Genomic DNA, 23786 nt, shown 5'->3' on the forward strand with positions numbered 1-23786 from the left:
CCATCCGCAACTTGTGCTGTGGCCTCCTTTTAGGGCCTGTGATGCTTCCTTATGCCAACAGCACGAGGTTATGCATGTGAACAGAGTATGCTCGAGAACTCTTCTCGTGGGCTTCCTTTCCCTGGACCTTGGAAGCAGTGCAGAGCATCCGGATAAATGTTTGTCTCAAGCAGTTCAGCTTTTGTTAAGTATAACAGCAGCGAGGGGTTGCTCACCCTGGTACGAGGGCAGCAGGCAGTGACAGAAGTCACCGGTGCGTTGGCCGCTGCTCAGTACCAGTCTCCAGATGGAGATTGTGATGCAGTTGCTGCATCTGCGTCCGTAAACTGTTTGTCACCTAAAGTGGCTCCGTCTGTACAGGCCCCTAATCTAATACCATTAGGATTTGTTGATGCTTGAATAACAGCGAAATTAAGTTATTTACAAGCTTGCTGTTTGAAATAACTCTGATTCCTTTTCAGTGACCTGTCAGTGTGTGATGTCCCTGTGAGCGCATCCGAAACACAAGCAATCCTTGAAGAAGCCCTGGAGCTGCGCAGGAAGAGGCAGGCTCTGATGGCACGGAAGACGGAGCCAGATCTCAAGCTTGCCCAGCCCATTTCTCTGTTCACGTATGTTTCAGCTCAGTATCAGCTGAATACAAGGTTTTGATAAAAAGCCAGGTTGAATTACATTTCCCAAAAGTATTGCTTTGTGGGTGAGCCGTGCACTTTTTCTCTGGAGTCTTTTGAAAGGTATTGTGCAGATAATGTCTCCTGCCAAAGCACACAGGCAGGGACCTCTTTGCTGGGTCCTTCCCAGTCTTCTTTCAGAGAAGATGAGAACCTAAGAGGGTTAAAGCCAAGCCTTATCCACCTGGATGGGAAAGTTTTGGAGTGCCTCTTCTGTCTGCTGTCCCTTCCTTGGCAGTCATCCTAGCAAAAGGGGAGGGAGGTCATTCCTGAGGAGCTGCGTAATAAGGGAGCTGACTCTACCCTCCATAGAAGCTTTGAAGCCCCAGCTGAACTTCAGCAACTCAGCCGATAGTCCTCCTTTTCTCCACGACGTTTCTTCGGAAGAGATGGCAGTGGCAATGGATGCCTCAGTTAAGCCCAGAAAGAATGCTCGGCCACTTGGTTGGCCAATCCCTCCTTGGATGCCTTGCATCTTAAGGGGTTTCCACCCTTAGCCAGATGCACCATCAGGCAGCCCAGCTGAGAGAGGATGCGGTAGCTTTATTGCAGTCACAAACTCAGGTTAACAGAAACAAAGCAATTTGGCAAGAGAGCATGCACAACCATGCCTGAATGGAAGGTTAGGAAGTGTGTGTAAGAAAAGAGTGAACGAGTTAAAATAACAGAAAGTACAAACAGAACCCACATTAAAAAAATGTGCCTTATACACACAGGAATGTGCATGTGCACTCAGGCACATCAATATGTGTGCATGCATACCCTAAGATTACCAAATAGGACAGCCAAACAATTTTCCCTTTTAGCCAGTTGTAATTGTCTTTTGCAGGATTTTAGCTGCTACCAGAAGATTATTAATGGAGTCTGTCACACTGTTGTTGCAGTTATCAAGTAAAAAAATTAAAAAATATCAGGCAAAAGTTCTTCCTGGGTACTTAACTAATAAAGGAGTATTTATTGTTAGTCAAGCCAAGAATTTTGGATTAACAAAGAAAACTGCTTTTACTTTATTATTGCGTATAGCAGTTCTAAGGTGAGCAGTGCTTTATCATACATGGTATAAAAGGTGAGAATGTCTTTGTGACCCTGTTTTTTCATGCAGGTGGAAATCTTTGGGCGAAAGTTTAATCGCCACGTACCTGCATCTCACAACTTGTGAGCCACCTCATCCCAGCTTGGGCAAAAGAATTGATCTCTTGGAATACCAAGATCTGGACCAGCACTTGGATAGCCATACAAATTCAGCTCCCGTCAGTGTTCTTCATCCCAGTCCTGTCAGCTCTAGCCCACTGGTGCCTTTGACTGAACCGCTGCTCACATATACACCACTGACACCCAGCTTCCCCAGTATGACTGTGTTGGAATCAGTAAATCCTGCAGGTGAGGAAGATGTTTGTAATAGGTATCACATGAATGGGAAGTTCTTTCTCCTGCTGAACAGTCTGTCCTTCATTGAATAAGCTGTAGAAGAAAAAAGTCTGGACCGCTGCTTGGAAACACTGAGCATATTCATAACAAGTTTATGTAAGTTGTAGTAGCAGAAAGAGCTTGCAAGTAAACCAGTCTGGGGTTTTATGTGGCAGGTGCTTGTCTGTTTGAATTCTAAAGTCCCAGAGCACTTTAGCTCCTTCATTTTCTATTACTTTGTTTTGTGATCCCCCCAGTTCTTGCTTGCAGGCAGACGGTATTTCTTGGAGATATTCCAATGCACCATTGTTGCTACTTTGTCATGCCGTTGTCTGCAGTCAGTCTGTGCGATCTTCTTGCAGCGGCTGACTAGGTGGTCCCCTGTTTCTTATAGTTGGCCAGGAGTACCTAAATTTTTGCATGCAGTTGCAACATGTCTTACCTAATGCATTCGATGAAGTATCCAGTCTAGTTAAATATGGGTAGGGTAGCATGACAGTTAAGTAAATACATAGCTGGCTAAAAAATTATACTCAAACATCCATTGATCTCTATCAAACTGGAGTGAAATGCCAAACTGTGTCACAAGGTTCAGATCTCTTCAGTATTTTAATTACTTTGATGAAGAGGCAGAGGAAATGTTTGTCAAATTTGCCATGACCCAAAATTGGGTGGAATAGTTACTCCCCTAGAAGACAGAAGTCAAAGTGATCTTCCTAAGTTAGAGAAAGTGGGCTGAAAGAAAGAAATGAAATGTAAAAGAGATATATGCAAAATGTTCACTTAGGGAACAAAAAATGCACACGTGTAATGTGTTGAATACCAATAGTACTTGTGAGGAAGATCTTGGAATAGTAGTTGATTGCAAGCTGGATGTGAGTCAGCAGTGTGAAGTGGCTGCAGAAAAGGCCAATGCAACCGTGAGCTGCATCAACAGAAATATGATCTCCAAATCACTGGAAGTAATAATTCCACCATGGTCTGCTTTGGTTACATCTCACCACATTTTAGGATAGAGTCAGAAACACTGGAGCACTTTCAGAGAAGAGCAGTGAGGATGATCAGGGTACTAGAAACCAAGTTCTATGATGCGAGATTGAACTTGCTGCATATATTTAACTTTGAGAAAAGATAACCAAGTACCCAAACGGATGCTGTATAGAAAAAGTTCAAGAGCTCTTCTCTGTCATTTAGGAGTACAGGACATTGATACGGAATTTCAGTTACAGGAAGGTAGGTGTCAGGTAATCATAAGAGTGGTTTGGCTGATGGGCTCCCCTTCATAGGTACTGTTCAGGTGGAGGCCAGACAGCCATTTGTCAAGGATTCCTGCCTTGAGCAGATGGTTGAAGACCTAAACAGTCCCGTTGAACTCTACGGTTCCAAATGCTGCCTCCTTCTCTGCATGAGGTTTTTCAGAAGGGGGCCCAGATTAGGGGCGTGGGGCAGAGATGAGGCAGCATGGCCTTAGGGGGACTACCTCTGGTCACCCTTGAGTTTGGGAACAAGAGGCACACTTGACACAGAAAAGGTGATTCTGTAAATAAAAAAGTCAGGAAATGTCTTGATAAAGAGGCCATTTGTTAATCCAAAAGTCTTTGGCTCTTCTCAGGTGATGCTTCTGTGGGTGACAAATCCAAGAAAGGATTGAAACGGAAGAAAATCACAGAAGAGAGTGGTGAGACGGCAAAGAGGAGATCAGCTCGAGTCAGGAATACCAAGTGCAAAAAAGAGGAAAAAGTTGATTTCCAGGAGCTGCTAGTAAAATTCCTTCCTTCACGGTGCGCATCCCCATTACTAAGTGTGTGCTGGTTCTGGAAAAATAGCAGGGGTGCTCTAAAGCTATGAGGCTGAGGAAGGGCGTTTCATGTTGAGAATGTGTTAGAAGGGAGGGAGGTAACCACGCAGTAGTGGATCAGGTTGTCTGGCTAATATTACCCTGGCATTCAGGTTCATTGGCTTGTTTTCTTTAATGCTTTTCTGATTTGCTTTTAGCCTAAGGAAGCTTGATCCAGAAGAAGGAGAGGGTCCATTCAACCACTACGAGATCCAAACCACAGCAAAAGAAGAGAACTTCCAGCATGTCGGCTCACACAGAATGTCACTTGACCTGACAGTCTGTATGGAATCTGGTAGGATTTTTTTCTGGCTTGTCTTTTTCTGTAGATCGAATCCCTGTAAAGAACTGCACTCCAGTTTTGTTACAGTTTGGTTTTCTTAAACATTGGCTTAATCAATTGATTCATTCATTCCATAAAAATCAGACATACACCCACAGTATGGTGATTTTTCTTCCAGAAAAGCAGGATGTTCATAAATTCCTGTTGGCTAATTTGAACAATGGAGGCATCCTTGAACTGATGATGAGATACCTGAAAGTGATCAGCCAGAAGTTCCTGGTCAAGTGGCCACCAGGCTTGCCTGAGGTTGTCCTGAATATTTACAACAACTGGAGAAAGCACAGCAGTAGCCTACCCAACCCACTATTAAGGGACTGTCGCAATCAACACATCAGGGTAAGGATTAGGTTTGAGTGATCACCTCTCTGCTGCCGTTTGAGCACTGTAGGTGAAGTGAGAGAGTCTCTGCCTGCCAAGGGTAACAAAGGATTTAGCAGGATCTGCAGTGGGCTACCTTTTTGTCTGTCAGAGCCACCATAGCAAAGGAGAGGGAATTGGTGCTCTGTGGGCACTGTGCAATGAGTGCAGCACAGCATGTGCTCTCTTTAAAAACGGAGCACAGAACCAATCCACACGGTGTTATATGTACAGAAGAAGTAGGAGCAATCAGAAAAGTCATGTGGTTTTATAAGGTAATAGCATGGCAGGAGCAGGCTCCACTTGTTTGTCTGTGATCATGCAGATCTGAGTTTAAGAACTCACCATGTACCCGTAAACCCTCCTGTGTCGGCCTCATTTGCAGGCAAGAAAGCTCTGCCTCTCTGGGCTTTCAGCAGCCAGAAAGAAAGGGAGCTGTGAGTTCCATTCCTTTCCTCTGGAGAGCTGTTTTGTTCGCATCCAATTTTATTGGAGAAGTCGATGACAATCACAATGTCAAGGAAGTGCACAAACCCAAACCCAAAATGTTTTGCTCCAAACTCAGAACAAAGCACCTCTATTCCATTGGATGGGGATTGTCCCAGGGGAAAAAACCTCTGACCTGTTTTTCTAAGTTCTCTGCCATAGAGAACATGGGGATTGGGCTCACCAGCTCAGGAGCTCAGTTGCTCCTGCCTTCTCAGGGAGTCACATGCTTTGATTAACGAATATGTTTTATTACAAGCAGGCGAGTGGCCAGTTAAGACAACTGATCAGCTCTGCTGACAGTGAAGAATTCTCAGTATATAAACCAATGACGTTTCCTGCATTTTCCTCTAACCAATTCAGGTTACATTTCTAACTCCTGCCCAAGACTGTTGAATTTCTGGGTTCTCCACAAAAGGAGACAAAGCCCTGGCCTGAGCTCAAGAAACCACCTTCCTCCTAAGGTCCTTACAAAGGGAAATTTGAAACATTTTCTTTTGCTTCCTTGTCTTTTGTCTTATGATCACAAAACTGTGTGGAAGTCCATGCTGAGTGCTATTGACCAGCAAACTTACAGAAAAATTGGGCAAAGGGTGATTATAAAACAATTTTAAGTGTTTTAAAAATCCCATGGTAGGTTATGTAGACAGCAAGTAGCTCAAATAGCCACCAGACTGACCCCACCAAAGAGAGGACAGAATTAGGAGGATTAATTTCAACACAGCCCATCAGTATTGTAACAACAGTACATAGTACCAACCTGCCTGTGCAAAGCTCAACAAAATAAACACCATTATTTTTGCATGTGGCAACATTGAAACCTTGTGTCTATAATGTATATACACAATGAACATGTTTGCATTTGACAGTTTGCACATGAGAAACATACAGAGACATTATTATGTTATACTCAATCAGCTCTTCCATAATAGCAAATTTTAAAACTTGCTTTCCAGGCAGGTAACTATCTTATGTCCAAAACAGTTCTCAAATTCTGATGTGTTTAACTGATGGCTCCCCTGTAATTCCCCTCTCTTCTGCTTATCCAACTGAAGCCAGCGGCAGGAGGAATTTAAGATTACTGTTGTTGATGTACTCTCCAAGTCTTCACAGATGGCTGGGGGATTTTTTTTTTCCTGTGTGATATCAAAACATTCCAAAGCGATATGGAACAAAATCTAAAATATATACTTATTAGCTCAGGACACTTGAAACAGACTTTTCAGAGTTAGGATATTTTGAGTTGGGTTCTTTTGCAGATCTGAAATGCCTGTAACAAAGCTCCATGCCTTTTTCTCGCCTATTTTAATATTTAATATTTTAACCCTTCTTCTAGTGTCAGCCAGGAAGTGAATGTGATAATTCGGCATCTGTGAAATACACTGAAGTCAGTAGTGTCTGCAGGTTCAATGATAAAAAGCAGTGGGGAGTAGGATGACTTTTTGGGGGGAAAATAGCTAGAGAAGGATTGGTCAAAGCACACCTCATGGTTCAGCATAGAGGCAGGTTATGTCTCTTTGTCCAAAAGGAAGGCACTGGCCCAGTGTGCTCCAGAGAGGGAGGGTCTGTCGTTCACCTGAGGAGCACACTAAGTCCTCCCGTTGCAAGGGCAGATGTAGGTCCTTTTTGGAGCAGAAGGTGAAAGGGAAGCCGTCCTTTCTTTTTTAAGGTTTTTCAGGAAAGGTAAACCATGAATGCCAGCAAAAGAAGCTGACAAAAAACCAGGAGGACAGGGCACAGGAGTTTTTTCAGGAACAGAGACAGCGAGGAGGAGGAAAAAAAGAATTCCAGTGCTTGGAGATGCATGGCAAGAAAGGGGATGAGCCAGGAGTTGGTCCACATCACTGGAGCTGACCCGTCAGTTTGGAGAGGGAAGAGGAGCTCTAACTACTGAGTCAGTTCTATCTCCCCAGAATAATATGAAAGGCTGACAGCTCCATAGGGATCAGCAAAATGAAGCTTTCTGGTAAAGGGGAAGAAAAGGTGGTGGGCTCGCTGCTGCCAGGAAAAGAAGCAAAAACTCCAACCACCACCCACGTCAGAAAAGAGGCATTATCAAAACCCTGATGGATTGTGCCAATCGGATCTGCGAAACCCAATTTCTAAACACTGAACTTAACTACCTTAATTGGGTCCTACAAGCGAATGGCTACTCCAAGAACGAAATAAAAGCCATCAAACCAAGAAAACAACACACGACTAAAGAAAAACAGCCCCCCACCAACAAAGTATTTCTGCCCTACATCAAAGGGGTCACGGACCGCATGGGAAAACTGATGGAAAAACACAACTTCAAACAATCTTCAGACCCACCAGAAAAATGCAACAAATGCTAAAATCAGCAAAAGACAAAAGGGATCCCCTCACCGCCGCAGGAGTATACCGCATACCATGCAGCTGCGGACAAGTATACATTGGAACCACAAAACGCAGCATCCAGACCAGGATAAAAGAACACAAAAGACACTGCAGACTACAGCAGCCAGAAAAATCTGCAGTAGCTGAACATGCTCTCAAGCACACTGGACATAAAATCCTATTTGAAAACACAGAGATACTGGACAACACCAACAGCCGCTATACTGGGAAGCCATTGAAATTCACAAACACCGGCACAGTTTCAATAAAAAGAAGAAAGTCTAAAAATCAACAAAACCTGGCTACCAATCCTGAAAAATACAGCCTGCAAAAGGTCAACGAACTCAGCTCAACCACCAGGATGCATGAATAATTCACACAATGAACATGCTAATCACCCTCAGCAGCCACTCGTTAACAACTCAACACAAAAAACCCTGCCTAATCCCCAGGAAGATATACACATACGCTGATCACCAAAACAACCAGCCACTCATTACCCCACAACCCCCCCGCCCCCGCAGGCACTCTCACTTACCTCCATAAATACCCACAAAAGGGTCACATCATCCTGGGCACAGAGAGAACCGCTCCTGTCCGTGCTCCTGCCCTCTGAAGATGCCAGTCACAGATGCTGGCGAAATGTTAGGAACCAAAACTTCCAGAACATGGCCACGCAGCCCGGAAGACCCACATCAGCCAAAAGAAGCATTCGTTTGCAAACCAGCCAAACTGTCGCAAGAATCATGCTGCCTTTGTGCAGATTTCTACGAAGGATGATGCAGAAAGATTACCAACACTCATAGTCCCAGTTGCAGTCATTAGGCGAGAATCTCACACTTCTGCCCTCCCATGCTTGCCTCTGCTTCAACTCCCCCCTCCCGCCTTTCTCCCCACCACATTTCTGCCCTTTTGGCTGCCCTGCACTTTGCCACCACCACCTACCCCTGCCGTCCACCACCACCCCCAGCTAAGCTTCACCGTTGTCTTCCTCCTGTTGCTGACAAGATGCACCCAGCTGAGGCAGCTGCAGACCCTTCATGAGACCTTCACAAAGAGGGGAGGCCTCGTGCGGCATTATGGAGGCCTCACCAGCCATGCGAAGAGCCAGCAGCTGCCTCGGCCAGGCAGGAGGAAGAAGATGGCAAAGGCCAGCTGGGGGCGGCAGAGTGCAGGGCGGCCAAAAGGGCAGAGATGGGGGGGAGATAGGCGGGTAGGTGGAAGTTGAAGTGCATGCTGAGGTTGTAAATGCGGGTGGGCTGCCAAGTGCCCAAATTTTGATCATGTGACTGTGGGGAGTCTGCAGTGGCCGTAACTGCCAGTTCAGTGCCATCGTAACTTTGAATAGTCGCTGAACAAATGGTCATTAAGCAAGGACTACCTGTAGTATCTTTGTGGATAATAGAGTGTACTGCCTTAACAGAAGCCTTGTATCCAGTTAGTTACACTCTGCCCTGGTTAGACTACAAGTGGCATACTCTGGTCAGTTCAGAACAGTGCACTTTAACAGGCCCATGGAGAAGCTGGAACAGATTCAGAGGAGAGCCACAGGATGATAAGGTTCTGGAAACTAAGCCCATGAGAAGCAGTTAAGTGCTTTGCCTGCAGAAGCAAAGACCAAGGGAGATACAAAGCAGTCTGTACGTATGTAAAAGCCTGCCAGGTGCAAGGAGGAGCAGACCTTTTTCTGTTGAAACTAAGGCAGAAGGGCCAGTGAGTGAAATGAAATGAAGGCAGATTCAACTCACCCTCAGGAGACGCTTCTTAATGGCAAGAGCTGGAACAGCCTGCCCAGAACTCCCCTTCTTAGTCAGTGCCTGCCCGAAAGAGATTTGACGAGAAGACTCAGAAGTTGCCTTCTAATTCATACATTCTAGGGTTCTAATAACAATATCCCCATCCCTCAAAAAATGTGATAAAAGCAAATTATAAACATGCACAAAACACTTTTCCAATTCTTAGCTTCCCTACCCTGTCAGTCTGGTTGCTATCTCCAGCTAAAACTGACTCCAGAAACTGCTTTCTTCACATTAAATATGTACATGTGGCACTTGTATACGTGTGTGCAGCTTTATGTGTGTGTAACCCTCAATTGGTCAGAACTCTCACTGCAGAAACAGCCAGAACAAGTAATTAAATTAATATTAATAATAACTGCTGCATAGTCACTCTCGGGCACACATACATGGAGCAGGCACGTGCACATGTACGTTCTTCCCTCCCTCAGGCCAACAGAAACAGCTGAAAAAGAATAGGATAAGAAGGGGAAAAGAGAGGTAGGGAGCAAAATGGGGCAGAGATGAAATGAAAAGAGAAAGTAAAAAAAAGTCTCTGCTAGGCTTAGCAAGCATCAATTTATATGTCTTTGCTTTATAGAAAACCCACTGATTTTAGTGGCTCTTACTGACAAAGTAGATTGCTTAGGACATCTACTCTTCTTCACTCCTTATGAAAATCTGTCCAAACACAACAAGCATGTGCTAACTAGACCAGTCACCCGTTTTGTTGCTCCCCATGACTAGTGGGTGAGTATCTCTGATGAAGTAAGAGAGGAGAAGAAGCTGTTGAAGAGGAGACTTCAGCCTCATTGAAAGAGAAAATCCTAGAAAATGGTTTGAAGTCCATGAACAGAGAAAGCTATCCACTGCTGGACTCCGTGCACTTAAATGCAGTCCTTGCTTCCATCTCCTTGTTTTCCCTAGCATTGCTCTCTGTTAAGATTCGAAGGTAATTATGTGAACCCACCTTCCATTTGGGTAAGCCATTAGATTGGGTCCTTGCCCCCCCCATCAGCTGAGCCTTTTTGGCCAAAGGCCAGGCAGGAAAATGGCTTCTGATCCCCCAGACCACGTTCATCTCTCCCACTCACCACTTTGGAAAACTTCAGGAGTCTGTTAGGCATTAATGTTGAAGCCAAGGAACCTCTTACAAAGAAGCAATTATTATTTTTTATCATTTTGCCCAGCTGAGGGGGTGAACAAGGTTATCACCAGTGCAGAATAGATAGAGTATTATCTGTTCTTTTGATGGCATTGGTCTCAGAAGATATTTCCATCCTGAATTCCTTTTGAAAGAGATTCCATTCATGAGTTGTGCCCTGCTATTGAGAAGGAATGAGAGCATTGTGGTGGGCCATCCTCTTGGGTGCCTTAAATATCACCATACCCTTGGGGTTGGAAACTCCCCAGGAGGATCTGACTGTGAGAGGAGTAACCTCTGCAGACACAGCCAGTATGAACTCTTGAACTGAAAAGCTGGCTTAGAAGCACAGTTGGATGCTGGATTCCTTTTTAATACGGAGTGGCCAGACCCCTTTCTGCCTTCATGGTCACTTTTCCCTCTAAGTGATTAAATGCCTTTCTGTTACTGGAAAGGCTTGAGCTTCTGGGCCAGATCTTAGCAAGCGTTGTATACCGCATGAGTCCTGCAGATTAGGAGAGGTTGCTTTTGCTATTGTGTCTGCAGATAAAAAAAACAGAAAACCTCCCTAATCCCATGCAGCTTTCCAGTGCCCCTCTTCTTTCTGTCATGCCTTCACCAATATTTTAGGAGATGATGCTGATGAGTCTGTCCTGCATGGAATTGCAGCTGGACCAGTGGTTGCTGGCCAAAGGGAAGAGCTCGATGGGTGAGTAAGGGCTAGAAGTTCAGCAAATGCTTTTAGGGCTTGCAGGAAATGTTGGTGAACAAGATCTGGGTCTGTAAGCTGGTTTTGGGGGAGCTCAGAGCACTTTGCGTGCCTTGCCTGAAGGAGTTCCCAAGGCTTGCAGAAATATTAGCAGAGAACATGAAGCTCTGCAACTGGTCCCGTAGACCAGTATAAGGGAGCCCCTCTGCAGAAGTGGTGTTCCCTTGCTCTCCCTGCTTCAGCTTCCTATTTCAAGGTCTTGGTGCTAACATGTAAAATGCTTCTTCTAGTGTCTCCCAGGAATGGTCCTGCAGCCAGCTCTGCGAATGGCAAATTTGGCCCTGACTTCCCAGGTACCCATTTCTTGGGGGATCTGCTACAGCTTTCGTTTGCTTCTTCCCAGCGGGATCTCTTTGAGGAGAGTTGGTTGCAGTTTGCCGTTCGAGTGTATTGGTTGAAGGCTCGATTTCTGGCTCTGCAGGTTTGTATTTTGGTGCAGCCAAAGGGTCTTCATGTTTAATTTTCAATTCCATGCAGGATAAGTTTAGGAAAGGGGAACTCCTGGCACTTCAGGAACATCCTGGCTCCTAATCAGGGCAAATGTGGGTTAAGTAAACAGCTCTTAAAGGTGGAGCCAGGAAATGGCCCTTGAATAAAATGCCTTATGAAAACCCACTTGGCCTGTGGGGTTTATGACAGATGCTGGATGAAGATGTAGCCTAAAGCCATGTTGCTTCTCCAGGGTGAAATGGAGCAGGCCTTGGAAAATTATGATGTCTGCACAGAGATGCTTCAGCATTCTGCTGCCATGGAAGCCACACCTGACAGCGACAAGAGGGTGGTGATCAGGTTGCCCAACCTCCATGTTGATTCTGTGGTTTCTTTGGAAGAGGTAACGTCATTGTTGGCCCCAAGCCATGCTTATCTCACTTTTGGAGCTGATTTCGTAGCAGGTCTTTTTGAGCTCTGGAAGTGTCAAGGTTTATCTTGATATAAATGTAAAAGGGTCTAATTAAATTGATCTAATTAATTAATTTAAAAGGGTCTAATTAAATATAAAAGGGTCTAATTTGAAACCTCAGCACTTGCATTTGAAAATTCATGGGTGCTGGGAAGTCAGCACTGGGGGGTCAGGGGGTCCTTGATTTATATTAAAAGCATCATCTCTGTGTTTGAAGAGATGCTTGATTCAAATACTATATTTATGCTTCTGGTTTTAAGAAATGAGGACATTAGTTTAAAACAAATAAATAAAGCAGTGCTCTTAGAATGTCTTTCCACCTCAGTTGTCTGTCATCTTTCCACTATGTATTCTCTGGAGTTCATTGGACGTAAGAAAAACAGTTTGCTGGCTTTCTATAGTAGACTAAACAAGGCTAAAGTGTAGTTTGTGAGTCAACCTGCTATGGGAACCTGGCCACCATCTTAAGGTATAGCAACCAGACCATCTCCTTCAGTTACCATACGGCTTATTTGGTCATTGGGGTGGGATTTTTTAACCCTAGGTAGACATTGGTCTGGTGTGTGAACCCAGCCAGTGTTTAATTCTTGCAGATCGATAAGAATCTGAAGTCTCTGGAGAGATGCCAGTCTTTGGAGGAGCTTCAGCGCTTGTATGAGGCTGGAGATTACAGGGCTGTGGTTCAGTTGCTCCGCCCAACTTTGTGCCTCAATGGGGACAGCAGGACGAAGCACTTGGAGTTTGTCATCTCCATACCAGAGAGGCCAGCTCAGCTGCTCTTGCTACAGGTTAGTTTTTTTCCCCCCCAGGTAAGTTGGTGTAAATTGGTATTAAAAAAGAATAAATGCAACATTATCAGCTGTGTGGAAGAATTGTTGAAGAAGGATAAATGTGGCTTCACAGCATTAATGCTGTTTCGCTCATCTTTTAGAGTGTAGTGAACTTAATATCTGCAAGGATATCAATGGGACGATTGTGGTTCTTGAGAAAAGTCCTCAGCAAACTGGGCAATCATGGATAAAAAGATCCTTGGGAATAAAGTAGAGGAAACAGAATATGAATTACTGGACAGTTATAACCATATACATTTTATTTGTGTGTGTGTGTGTATAATCAAATATCAAAATGGGTGTAACCATAGTGTTCCCACCCCCAAGGTCTGTGTTGAGACTGGGTGTAATGGGGAGAAGGATTAACCTTGAGGAACAGTAGGAAGAGCCGCAACCCAGGCAACGGTCAGATAAAAGAAATCTATGCTCAGGGCCAGAACTGTAACCTGAGGAAGTCTCTCAGATATGACCCTCCCTAGTTCTCTTGAAGAGAAAGCGGGGGAGGGAGATGTGTTCAGGCTTGCGAGATTCTGTTACTGTAACCTCCTAATAAAGCAGTATTAGCATTCATAGCTCTGGCATCCTAGTTTGGCCTACCTTGAAGGGCTGACATCAGGCTTGCAAGCCTGGATGTGCTTCCCTGCTCCCTTCATCTTCATGAGAACCAGGGAGGGTCATATCTGAGACACTTTCTCAAATTACATTTCTGCCCTGGATTCAGATTTCTTTAATCTGACCATTGCCTTGGTTATGGCTCTTAATAGAATATATGAGGAGGTGGCTGGCGACCTTAAACCACGGGTGTGTAAAACATGGCAAAGGGAAATGAATAAAACTAGAATTTCCTGGTTTAATCATGAATGTAGACGTGAAAGAAAGGAATTAGCCAGACTTATCAGACAAATTAAGAAGGATAACTCATTTGATAGGGTAGAGGCAGTGAGGGATAAATGCCGAAAATACCAAGCATTGATTAGGAGGAGTAAACAAGATTATTATAAAACACAGTGGCAAGAACTAAGACTCATGTTTGCAAAATAATGATATGAAATTCTGGGAACTACAAGTAGTTTCCCAAGGCCAGAGAGAAATAAAAGTAATGATAGAAGCTCAGATTACACCGGAAGATTGGATAGCTTATTTTAAAAATAAATTTGAGGATACTAGTACATCAAACCAACAGCTAATGGGTATTGATATATTAAAAACATCTCCAAAATGGTGCCCTGTAACTGTGGCAGAAATTAAAAGAATAATTGCACAACAGACAGCTGGTAAAGCCCCAGGAGAACACATGTTACCTCCAGAAATCTTTAAGGCATTTCCGATTGGTGGGCTCGCCTCTGTGTTTACCTATATCAATGCCACTGGTTGATTACCTGTAGGTTGGAATAATAGTGTAGTAATCCCAGTATATAAAAAGGGAGATACTACAAATCCAGCTAATTTTTGACCTGTAAGTCTTATTGACATAGGGTGCAAGCTACAGGTGAAACTCGAAAAATTAGAATATTGTGCAAATGTTCATTTATGTCAGTAAGGCAACTCAAAAGGTGAAACCAATATATGAGATAGACGCATTACATGCAAAGCGAGATATGCCAAGCCTTACTTTGGTATAATTGTGATGATTATGGCATACAGCTTATGAAAATCCCAAATTCACAATCTCAGAAAATTAGAATATTACATGACATCAATAACACAAGGATTGGAAATAGAACAATATCGGACCTCTGCAAAGTATAAGCATGCATATGTACTCAGTACTTGGTTTGGGCCCCTTTTGCAGCAATGACTGCCGCAATGCGGCGTGGCATGGATGCTATCAGCCTGTGGCACTGCTGAAGTGTTATGGAAGACCAGGATGCTTCAATAGCGGCCTTCAGCTCCGCTGCATTGTTCGGTCTCATGTCCCTCATCTTTCTCTTGGCAATGCCCCATAGATTCTCTATGAGGTTCAGGTCAGGCGAGTTTGCTGGCCAATCAAGCACAGTAATCCCATGGTCATTGAACCAGGTTTTGGTACTTTTGGCAGTGTGGGCAGGTGCCAAGTCCTGCTGGAAAATGAAGTCAGCATCCCCATAAAGCTCGTCTGCGGAAGGAAGCATGAAGTGCTCCAAAATCTCCTGGTAGACGGCTGTGTTGACCCTGGACTTAATGAAGCACAGTGGACCAACACCAGCAGATGACATGGCTCCCCAAATCAACACACACTGTGGAAACTTCACACTGGACTTCAAGCATCGTGCATTGTGTGCCTCTCCATTCTTCTTCCAGACTCTGGGTCCTTGGTTCCCAAATGAGATGCAAAAGTTGCTCTCATCAGAAAAGAGGACTTTGGACCACTGGGCAACAGACCAGTTCTTTTTTTCTGTAGCCCAGGTAAGACACTTCTGATGTTGTTTGTTGTTCAGGAGCGGCTTGACAAGAGGAATACAACATTTGAAGCCCATGTCCAGGATCCGTCTGTGTGTGGTGGCTCTTGATGCACTAACTCCAGCCTCAGTCCACTCCTTGTGAAAGTCCCCAACACTTTTGAATGGCCTTTTCCTGACAATGCTCTCCAGGCTGCGGTCATCCCTGCTGCTTGTGCACCTTTTTCTTCCACACTTTTCCCTTCCACATAACCTTCTATTGATGTGCTTTGATACAGCACTTTGAGAACATCCAACTTCTTTTGCATTTACCTTTTGGGGCTTTCCCTCCTTATGGAGGGTGTCAGTGATGGTTTTCTGCACAACTGTCAGGTCAGCAGTCTTTCCCATGCTTGTGATTCCTACTGAACCAGCCTGAGAGACCATTTAAAGGCTCAGGAACCCTTTGCAGGTGTTACGGATTCATTAGCTGATTAGAGTGGGACACTTTGAGCCTAGAATATTGAACCTTTTCACACTATTCTAATTTTCTGAGATTGTGAATTTGGGGTTTTCATAAGCTGTATGCCATAATCATCACAATTATACCAAAGTAAGGCTTGGCATATCTCGCTTTGCATGTAATGCGTCTATCTCATATATTGGTTTCACCTTTTGAGTTGCCTTACTGACATAAATGAACATTTGCATGATATTCTAATTTTTTGAGTTTCACCTGTATATACAAGATATCTTTTAAACAGACTGATTGATTGGGCAGATACCAGGCAGATTATAGCAGAAGAACAAGCAGGTTTTAGAAAGGGACATAGCACTATAGATCAATGTTTCATTTTACAACACCTGATCCACAAATCAATTAATGGACCCTCAAAATGCTTGTATGCAGCATTCATTGATTTATCATCTGCCTTTGACACAATAAATAGAGGGAAATTATGAGAGAAGCTTTTAGTTACTGATATAGATAGAAGATTACTTTATTTAATATATATATTATATGAAGACACCTACATACAAGTAAGGATAAATCAGAGCGAATCCTTAACAAAGCAGATTAAAACCTTAAAAGGTGTCCATCAGGGCTGTCTACTGGCCCCTTTCCTTTTTAACTTGTATATAAACAATATTGTAAAAGACTTAAACAATCCTTCTTTCCATGCTCCATCCATTGGAAGTAGAAAGGTCCCTATATTACTGTATGCAGATGATATGGTACTTATGTCGACAACATTAATTGGAATGAGAAGAATTCTGACAGAATTTGGCATGTATTGTAAGAAAGATCACTTGCAGATAAATTATTCTAAAACCAAGGTAGTAATATTTGCCAAAAGACCAAAGAGACATAGATGGACTCTAGACGGTAAGGAGATAGAACAAGTGAGGTCATTTAAGGATTTAGGTATCCACTTTACTGAAACATTGTCTTGGAACTCACATATAGCATCAACAAGAATAGCAGCCATGAGATCTATGAGGGCAGTTTGCTCCATCTTCTATTCAAAAGGAAGACGCTTAGTTCAACCTGCACTTAAGATCTTCCAGGGGAAAACAATATCACAGTTGATATATGGTGCCCCAGTTTGGGGGTTTAGTAAATTAGAAGAATTAGAAGTGATCCAGAATAAATTTGTGAGATCAATCCTAGCCTTACCTTCATGTATACCAGCGGCAGTGTTGAGATTAGAAGTCAGCCTCCCATCGATTAATATAAGAGTAAAGAAGGCAATAATCCTATATTATAGGAAATTAGTTCTTATGCCCAATAATTATCTGGCAAAAAAATCCCTCTATGAAAAATTTAATAGCAACAGATGGGTGATTTTGTGTCAAAAACTATTTTTTCAATTATCCCTAGATCAGGAACTGTTTAATGACACAAATTATCATACACTATTGAGGGACTATTTATTTTTTAAAGATTTTAGACAGGATAGAGATCAGGTATGCAGGCTTAAATTGGCCAAGTGGTATTGTCTTCTTAAAAATTGGCAAGGAATGCCATATTACTTACAGTATTCCATACCCCAGTCCCTGAGACAAGCTTTTACAGAACTTCATTTTCAAACAATGCCAACAGCCTATTTAGATGGAAGATACAAAGGGTTACCAACTGCATACTGTTTATGTATTTGTAATACCTCACAGGTGGAAGATCTGACATTATCTATTACACTGCAGATTATACCAAGAACCAAGAGCTAGATTTATTACGTCTTTGCTAAATCAACTGAATCAGACTAATCTAGAAAAAAATATATTTTTTGTTGTCTGATGAAAACGAATATGTAACAAATCAAGTTGCATTGTTCGTAATGGCTGCAAGAAAGATACGGAAGCAAATGTTGACAAATAGCGCAGCAAATACTAGAGGGGATGGGCTGAATTGATATGGATTGCTGTAATTTTAAATGAATTTTGCTAAAACCTAAGGTTGCAAATAAATGTATGAAACTGGTTATGGTTCTTCCTCCTGTTCCTCAAGGTTATTCCTATGCCCGTTACAGACTGGTTCTAATGAATGTTCTTGATGCCCTGGGCCTTGGTGTCATGGGCATCCCCAGCAAGGATAAGGAAGACACACAGAAAAAAAAAACTCCAAATGGCAGTAGTAGTGAATCCTTCACAGACTTCAGTACTAGCAACCAGATTTCCCACTGCTACTTGATTTTTTGCCAGAGTGTCCATTTTATAATCCAAACAACTGTTGAACTGCCAGCTGAAGGATGACAGTGCAGGGCCCTCCTCCCAAGTGGGCTTCCAGCAGGAGGAAGGGGCGGGATTGGGACATGCTCCGAGTCCTTAGGGAGGTGGAATAGTTTTAGGGCTGGCGTGGGCTAGTTTTGATGGACTCTTTGTAGAAATAAATGAACTGTTTAAAAACCAGTTTTTTAATTATTTAATCAAAACTCCGTATGTACTCTCTGTACTCTCCTGAACTTTTCCCAGGCTTCATCCAGTTATGTTACCTTAGAGACTTAAAAAATTTCTAAACCAATAAAGGGGCTTAATGTTGGCAGCAGCACAAAGAGATCCCAAAGGAAAATGCCCCCTACAACAAGGAGCATTTGTGCCAGTCCAGCAGGAAGCCAGTAGGCTGGCTAAGGCAGCTGCCTTCAGGGCAGACCACCACCTTAGGCCAGGGTCAGTTCCGGGCTTAGGCTGCAGCCAGGTATGCTACCCTCAGGAAGCAACCGTGCCTGAAGAACAGGAACTGAGATCCCAGGTCGTAGCAGCATGGGTCTCTGAGCTCATGAGGAGGGGAGAAGGGGGGTGCCTGATGAAACAAAGAATAAAAAGAAGGCGCTGTCCAAGAAAGTTGATATCATAGTTCTTCCTCAGAAGCACACCTCTGATGATGAAGAAGAGGAGTTATCTCTTCAGCTCCATTTTAACTTTTACTTACTCCATCTTTATAACCTCAGGATTAACTGACTTTAATTTTATGATCTTAAATCATAAAGGGTAGGTATCAGGAGTTGTACTTTCAGGTCCCAGCTCCCATACTGAGCCAACAAAACCCCACCAAGCTGCCCCAGGCCCAGCATCCTTTGACATAGACATGGGCCTTGTCCCCTAGAACCGTGTCAGCTGAGGGTAGAGGACAGGGAGACGTAGGCAGGGCTGCTCCGGAGCAATCTGCTGGGAGAAGCCAAGCACGATCAGGACCCGCTATGCTTGGTGGGAGCTGGAAGTCAGCAGTTAGGGTTGCTGGAACAACAGCCATTGTTTCCCTGCTGAGATGTGCAGTTACTGTGGTGTGGCCCAACTAGTGCGTGAATCAATGAGTGACATGTATTAGGAATAAACATATATGTGGCATGTTTGTGAACAAAGATGGTCTGACCTTGTGGAGGGTAGCTGATGAATACATGCGTGGCATGAAAGTGCAGATTTAGTTATAAGTGAAGGTCCAAAGTGGAGGACTCAAGGATGGCAGGTTGTCAGGGAGAAAGCAGAACCTTCTAACCGGGGGGTGGGGGGTGCTGAATCTTCTCCTTTCCCAACTGTAGGAATCATGGATTCTTGGACCTTTGTCAAGTATCAAGTCAATTTATTTTATTGTTTTGACCACTGGTCATAACAAGTGAGATAAAACCTGCACAAAAGTGGCCAAACATTAATAAAATACATTAAAATGTACAAAAATCAGTAAAAACATTAAAACAGTGTTATTACAGCAGGTAAAATATTAGTAAACATTAGGAACTTTTGATAAAATATTCTCTCTTGTTTAGCAGCAGCCCATGCAAAGCTTGCTAATTTCCATAGCAGTGTCTCCTTGTCTGAATTCATTAGATATTTAATTTTATATAAATCAGGCCAAAATGATTTTCTTATCAAGAGGGGCTCCAGAAATTTTCCACATGCTGGAGTGGAAATAGGGCAGTGCAATAAAAAATGGGTCAAATCTTCTATAATTTCCTTGGAGCAAGGACAGAAGCGGATATTACATGGGATATTGTGAAATCAGCCCTCTCTAATTGCTGATGCCGTTTGCTGGAACTGAAGTCTTGTCAGGGCCTCTCGGAGGGACGGCACTGTAACACACCTCAGATAATGTTCGCATTCGGTTTTAGTTTTATTAAATGCATACCAAGGAGCGATTTTATTTTGTGATAATTTAAACAAATCTCTTTGGGCAAAGACATCACCTGGTTTTTAAATAATAGATTATTGTTTGCATTATTTGAATTTTAAAATAATTGACTAATTTGACAAGTGTAGAAGAGCACATTGATCTAATGGGGTAGCTTGGCATCAAATGAACTTGGTGGATTTATAAACCTGCACAGATGTTTCTATCTTCTTCCGCAACTCGACCATGTTCGGGACCGATTTCCAACAGATTGACAAGAGCCAGTTAAACTTTTATTATATCTTTCATGCTGAAAGTAATTAGGCAGTTATCTTTTCAGCTCCATTTTTTTTACTTACTGCATCTTTATAACCTCAGGATTAACTGACTTTATTTTTATGATCTTAAGTCATAAATTGAGTTGCTTTAGTGAGAGGGGCAACCACATAAATTGACATACGTAAATAAATAAGTGTATGGTAGCTTTAATGCTTCTATATATTGACCCTGTTTATTTTTCCTTACTTTCTTTTTTTGGCCAGTTGGAACTTGAGTCCACTCTTATAACTCAAGAAATACACTGAGTTGAAAAACAATATATCTTGTAACTTTTTATACTTGTATAAAGTTAGTATACTTATATTTTTATACAAGTATAAAAAGTTACAAGATACATTGTATACAAGTTTTGCTTCTCTTCAGCTTATTTTGCTGCATTGTAGATTAATATTAACTGTTTTACATCTTTCCATTTTTTTAAGCGCACACATAATTACGGACTTATTTTAACTATAGCACATTTATTCCTGCTGGATGTTATTTCCTAAAGTTCTTATATTTGACACCACAAAATGGAGCTCCATATCATATTCCAAAATGGAATAACCATATCAGTATTTTATAATAATTTTAAAATATTGCTGTGCAATTATTTAGACTTCCATTGTGGATCTACCAGGATTTATTCTACTTTATTTTGCTTGTGGACTTACACTATTTCTACTGATGCTACTGTACTTTTAAAAATAATTTGTCAGATTACCTTGAAAGATTTTTCATCTTTAACTGAAAGCACAAAAGGGAGCTCTAATACAAGGAATAAAGTCATATGCCTGTACGATTTACCCCGTTCAGCTCCAAAGAAACTCTCGTGATACGCAAGTTCAGCCAAGAAGTTTACTAGAGTGTAACATAGGTAGGTACAGACAAAGCCAGGGTTGGCTTGGCATAGCTTACATGGTATTTTATAGTTTCCCCGTTCCCACGCTTTTCCCTGTTGCTTAGTTACCGATTGCCCGCAGTAATCCCCCCTCGCCCAAATGGCAGATTCAGTCTGGTTCTTTTGTCTTCTTGATTGCCGTCTATGGGTTGTGCGGTCGTTGCCTTTGTTGGGTTTTCCTGTTGCGCGAGTTCTCAATCGCGCTGATTGCTGCGCCTCCCTTTGTCTGCAGCACTCGAAGGAAGCCGGTGATGATACAGTGTATCTGCTCTCCAGTGGAGTTAACCGCCGCCACCTGTCAGCAATCAGTTCGCGGTTTGGCTGACTTCCCCCTTTTCGCTGCTAGCACCTGGGGCAGTGAAATTGACTAGGCGAAGCTGAGCAGCGGCATTCACCTTGCCGTGCCGTGCCCTGCCGGCTGAATCTGACAATGCCAGGATTACTCCTAATCAGACCTCTACTAATAAAATGATGTTGGAAGGCCTGTATTTTTATTGTATTGAATATGATATTTCATAAATTTATTGATATTCGTTTATATTATCCTTTTCTGAACTTGTTTAATGAAAAAGTGTTTTTCCAAAGATAAATTTATTTTTCATTTCTAAAAATGAGAAAGAGAAGGCAGAATAAAGAAATTCAACAAGATTGGGAAATGGTAGCCAGATCATGGAGAAGCTCATGTTAATTTAACTGTTTCAGTTAATCAAAGACCTATTCAGAAGTAAACTGCATAAGTTGCAACAAAAATATGAATTGAAATTTTAAAATGCTAGAGATTGGAAAAGATTACAGTTAAGTTGATTCAACAAAAGCAATAAGGATGATGCCAATGTTAAGCATGCTGCACTAATAATGGAGGTGGAACAACAGAAAAAACATAATAAAGACATCATTACAGAACATTTATTTATTTATTTATTTATTTAACTCTGGGCAGTTCATGAATACAGAACAATAAAATAATACAATGATAAAAACAAAGAACAAAAGATGGTGTAAACCAGATAACAATTAAAATAAAGCCATATTACCCAGAAGAGTTATTAATTAATTGTGTTATTAAAATTATCAAGAATTATCTTCAAAACAAAAGAATCAAATGCTAGAGATGAAAAAGGTAGAGGCCAGACTATAAACAGCTGAAAGAATTACATAAAAGCCATTTAAAGTTCAGAGAGATTTCAGGTTTTGGGAGATGACTTGGAGAAATGGAAAAGTTACTTTAAAAAAGATATAGAGAAATATGAAACACTAGAAATCCAAGAAATCTCAAACTCATTGCTCCTATGAAGAAGAAATTTACCGTGTGACATACTTACCAAATGCGCAATGTGGAGTGTGATGGGGATGTATACGCGTTCTGTATAATCTGCAACAAGCGCAGAGCACCTGTAGGGTCCAGGGTGGCTCTTGATGGTCTTGTTCTTCTGTGTGTGAACGAAGCAGCGTTTCTGTCTCATGGAACCGCTGCATGCTAACTCTTCATTCTCTTCTTTGCAGAGTTTGGCCATTAACCTGTCTTCCTGATATTCCGTAGGATTCCCTCCTGCGGCTGAAGGACTATAAGCAGTGCTTTGAATGTTCTGAGGTGGCCTTGAATGAAGCTTTTCAGCAGATGGTTAATACAACAGCAACTTCTGCCAAGGAAGAGTGGGTGGCCACTGTAACCCAGCTGCTCCAGGGGATTGATCATTCTCTCTCAGCAGACAGCAGCAGCCTCAATGAAGCTTGTGCGGTGCAGAACCTCATCCGGCTAAGCAACAACCTCATCCAGGTATCCACGTTTGCTGTTGAGGCAGTTGCTGTAGCTTTCATCCAAAGAGCTACGTTTGGAGCAGTAGCCAGCTGTTTTCATCATAGGAGGAAAAAGAAAAAGTATGCTCTCTCTTGTTCAGAATATCACAAGTCTTACATATATATCCACGTATTATAATAACATTTAGTAACATTTAAACAACTTTAATTAACAATAGGAAAGACATAGGACATTACGCATATGAACTGGTATGTGCAATTGACATTTTTGAACAAACCTTCAATCAGAACTCATAACAGTTCAGTGTAAAAAGTAAGTTTCTCAGATCATTGTATATATTATTTACTTACTTATTTAATTACATCATTCATTGCCACCTATTTCCAAAGGCCTGGGAGACTAGCAATCAAGAAACCCAACTGCCAATTGCCATAATAAATTTAGTAACGCTCTCTTGTCACAACTGAGTCTCGAACATCTGAACTGGAGGCCTGAATCTCGATTATCTTTGTGGCTTTAATTTGCAGTATCTCTTTCTTCAACTATTAGATTATCGATTGTAGCATGGCAGTCCAGGAGGAACCCAAAGAACCATTTGTATCTTCTGTGCTTCCCTGGATTATTCTTCATCGGATCATTCAACGTGAAGAAGAAAATTTCCAGTCCCTTTGCTGCCAGCAAGAGGAGCAGCTCCAAAATCCACATGGGGAAGGTAAGTACTGGAGTTTCTTTTTGCAGCGGCTTCTTCAGTATCAGCATCCGTATCGGTCCTCTTTTTTCCTCTTTCCCGTCCTTCTGCAATCCTCTGGCACAGCGCTCATCCTCCATGATTTCTCAGAGAATACAGAAAGGGGCTGCGAGGTGATATCTACAAGCTTCTTCAAGACTCTCAGATGTATTGATCTGAGTAGGTCAGTATGTCATATGGCAAACTCACAGGGGCACTGTGGCATACAGTTTGAGCACCACA

General features: G+C 42.5%; 1 protein-coding gene across 1 annotated transcript in view; it reads left to right on the plus strand.

Annotated features, from left to right (window-relative positions):
• Positions 1-23786, plus strand: part of CABIN1 (calcineurin binding protein 1) — an 86154-nt gene that overhangs the window by 11709 nt on the left and 50659 nt on the right. Inside the window, exons 7-17 of the mRNA XM_088143715.1 lie at positions 462-611; positions 1774-2051; positions 3691-3859; positions 4074-4210; positions 4377-4594; positions 11009-11087; positions 11378-11568; positions 11830-11979; positions 12642-12836; positions 22598-22834; positions 23366-23528. Coding sequence (XP_087999841.1) covers positions 462-611; positions 1774-2051; positions 3691-3859; positions 4074-4210; positions 4377-4594; positions 11009-11087; positions 11378-11568; positions 11830-11979; positions 12642-12836; positions 22598-22834; positions 23366-23528 — 1967 coding nt within the window. The remainder of the gene's footprint in view (positions 1-461; positions 612-1773; positions 2052-3690; positions 3860-4073; positions 4211-4376; positions 4595-11008; positions 11088-11377; positions 11569-11829; positions 11980-12641; positions 12837-22597; positions 22835-23365; positions 23529-23786) is intronic.

This window comes from Python bivittatus, unplaced genomic scaffold (genome assembly GCF_059951505.1).
Source record: "Python bivittatus isolate LINGU-HERP-01145 unplaced genomic scaffold, Pbiv_v1 ctg000390_np1212, whole genome shotgun sequence".
NCBI lineage: Eukaryota > Metazoa > Chordata > Lepidosauria > Squamata > Pythonidae > Python > Python bivittatus.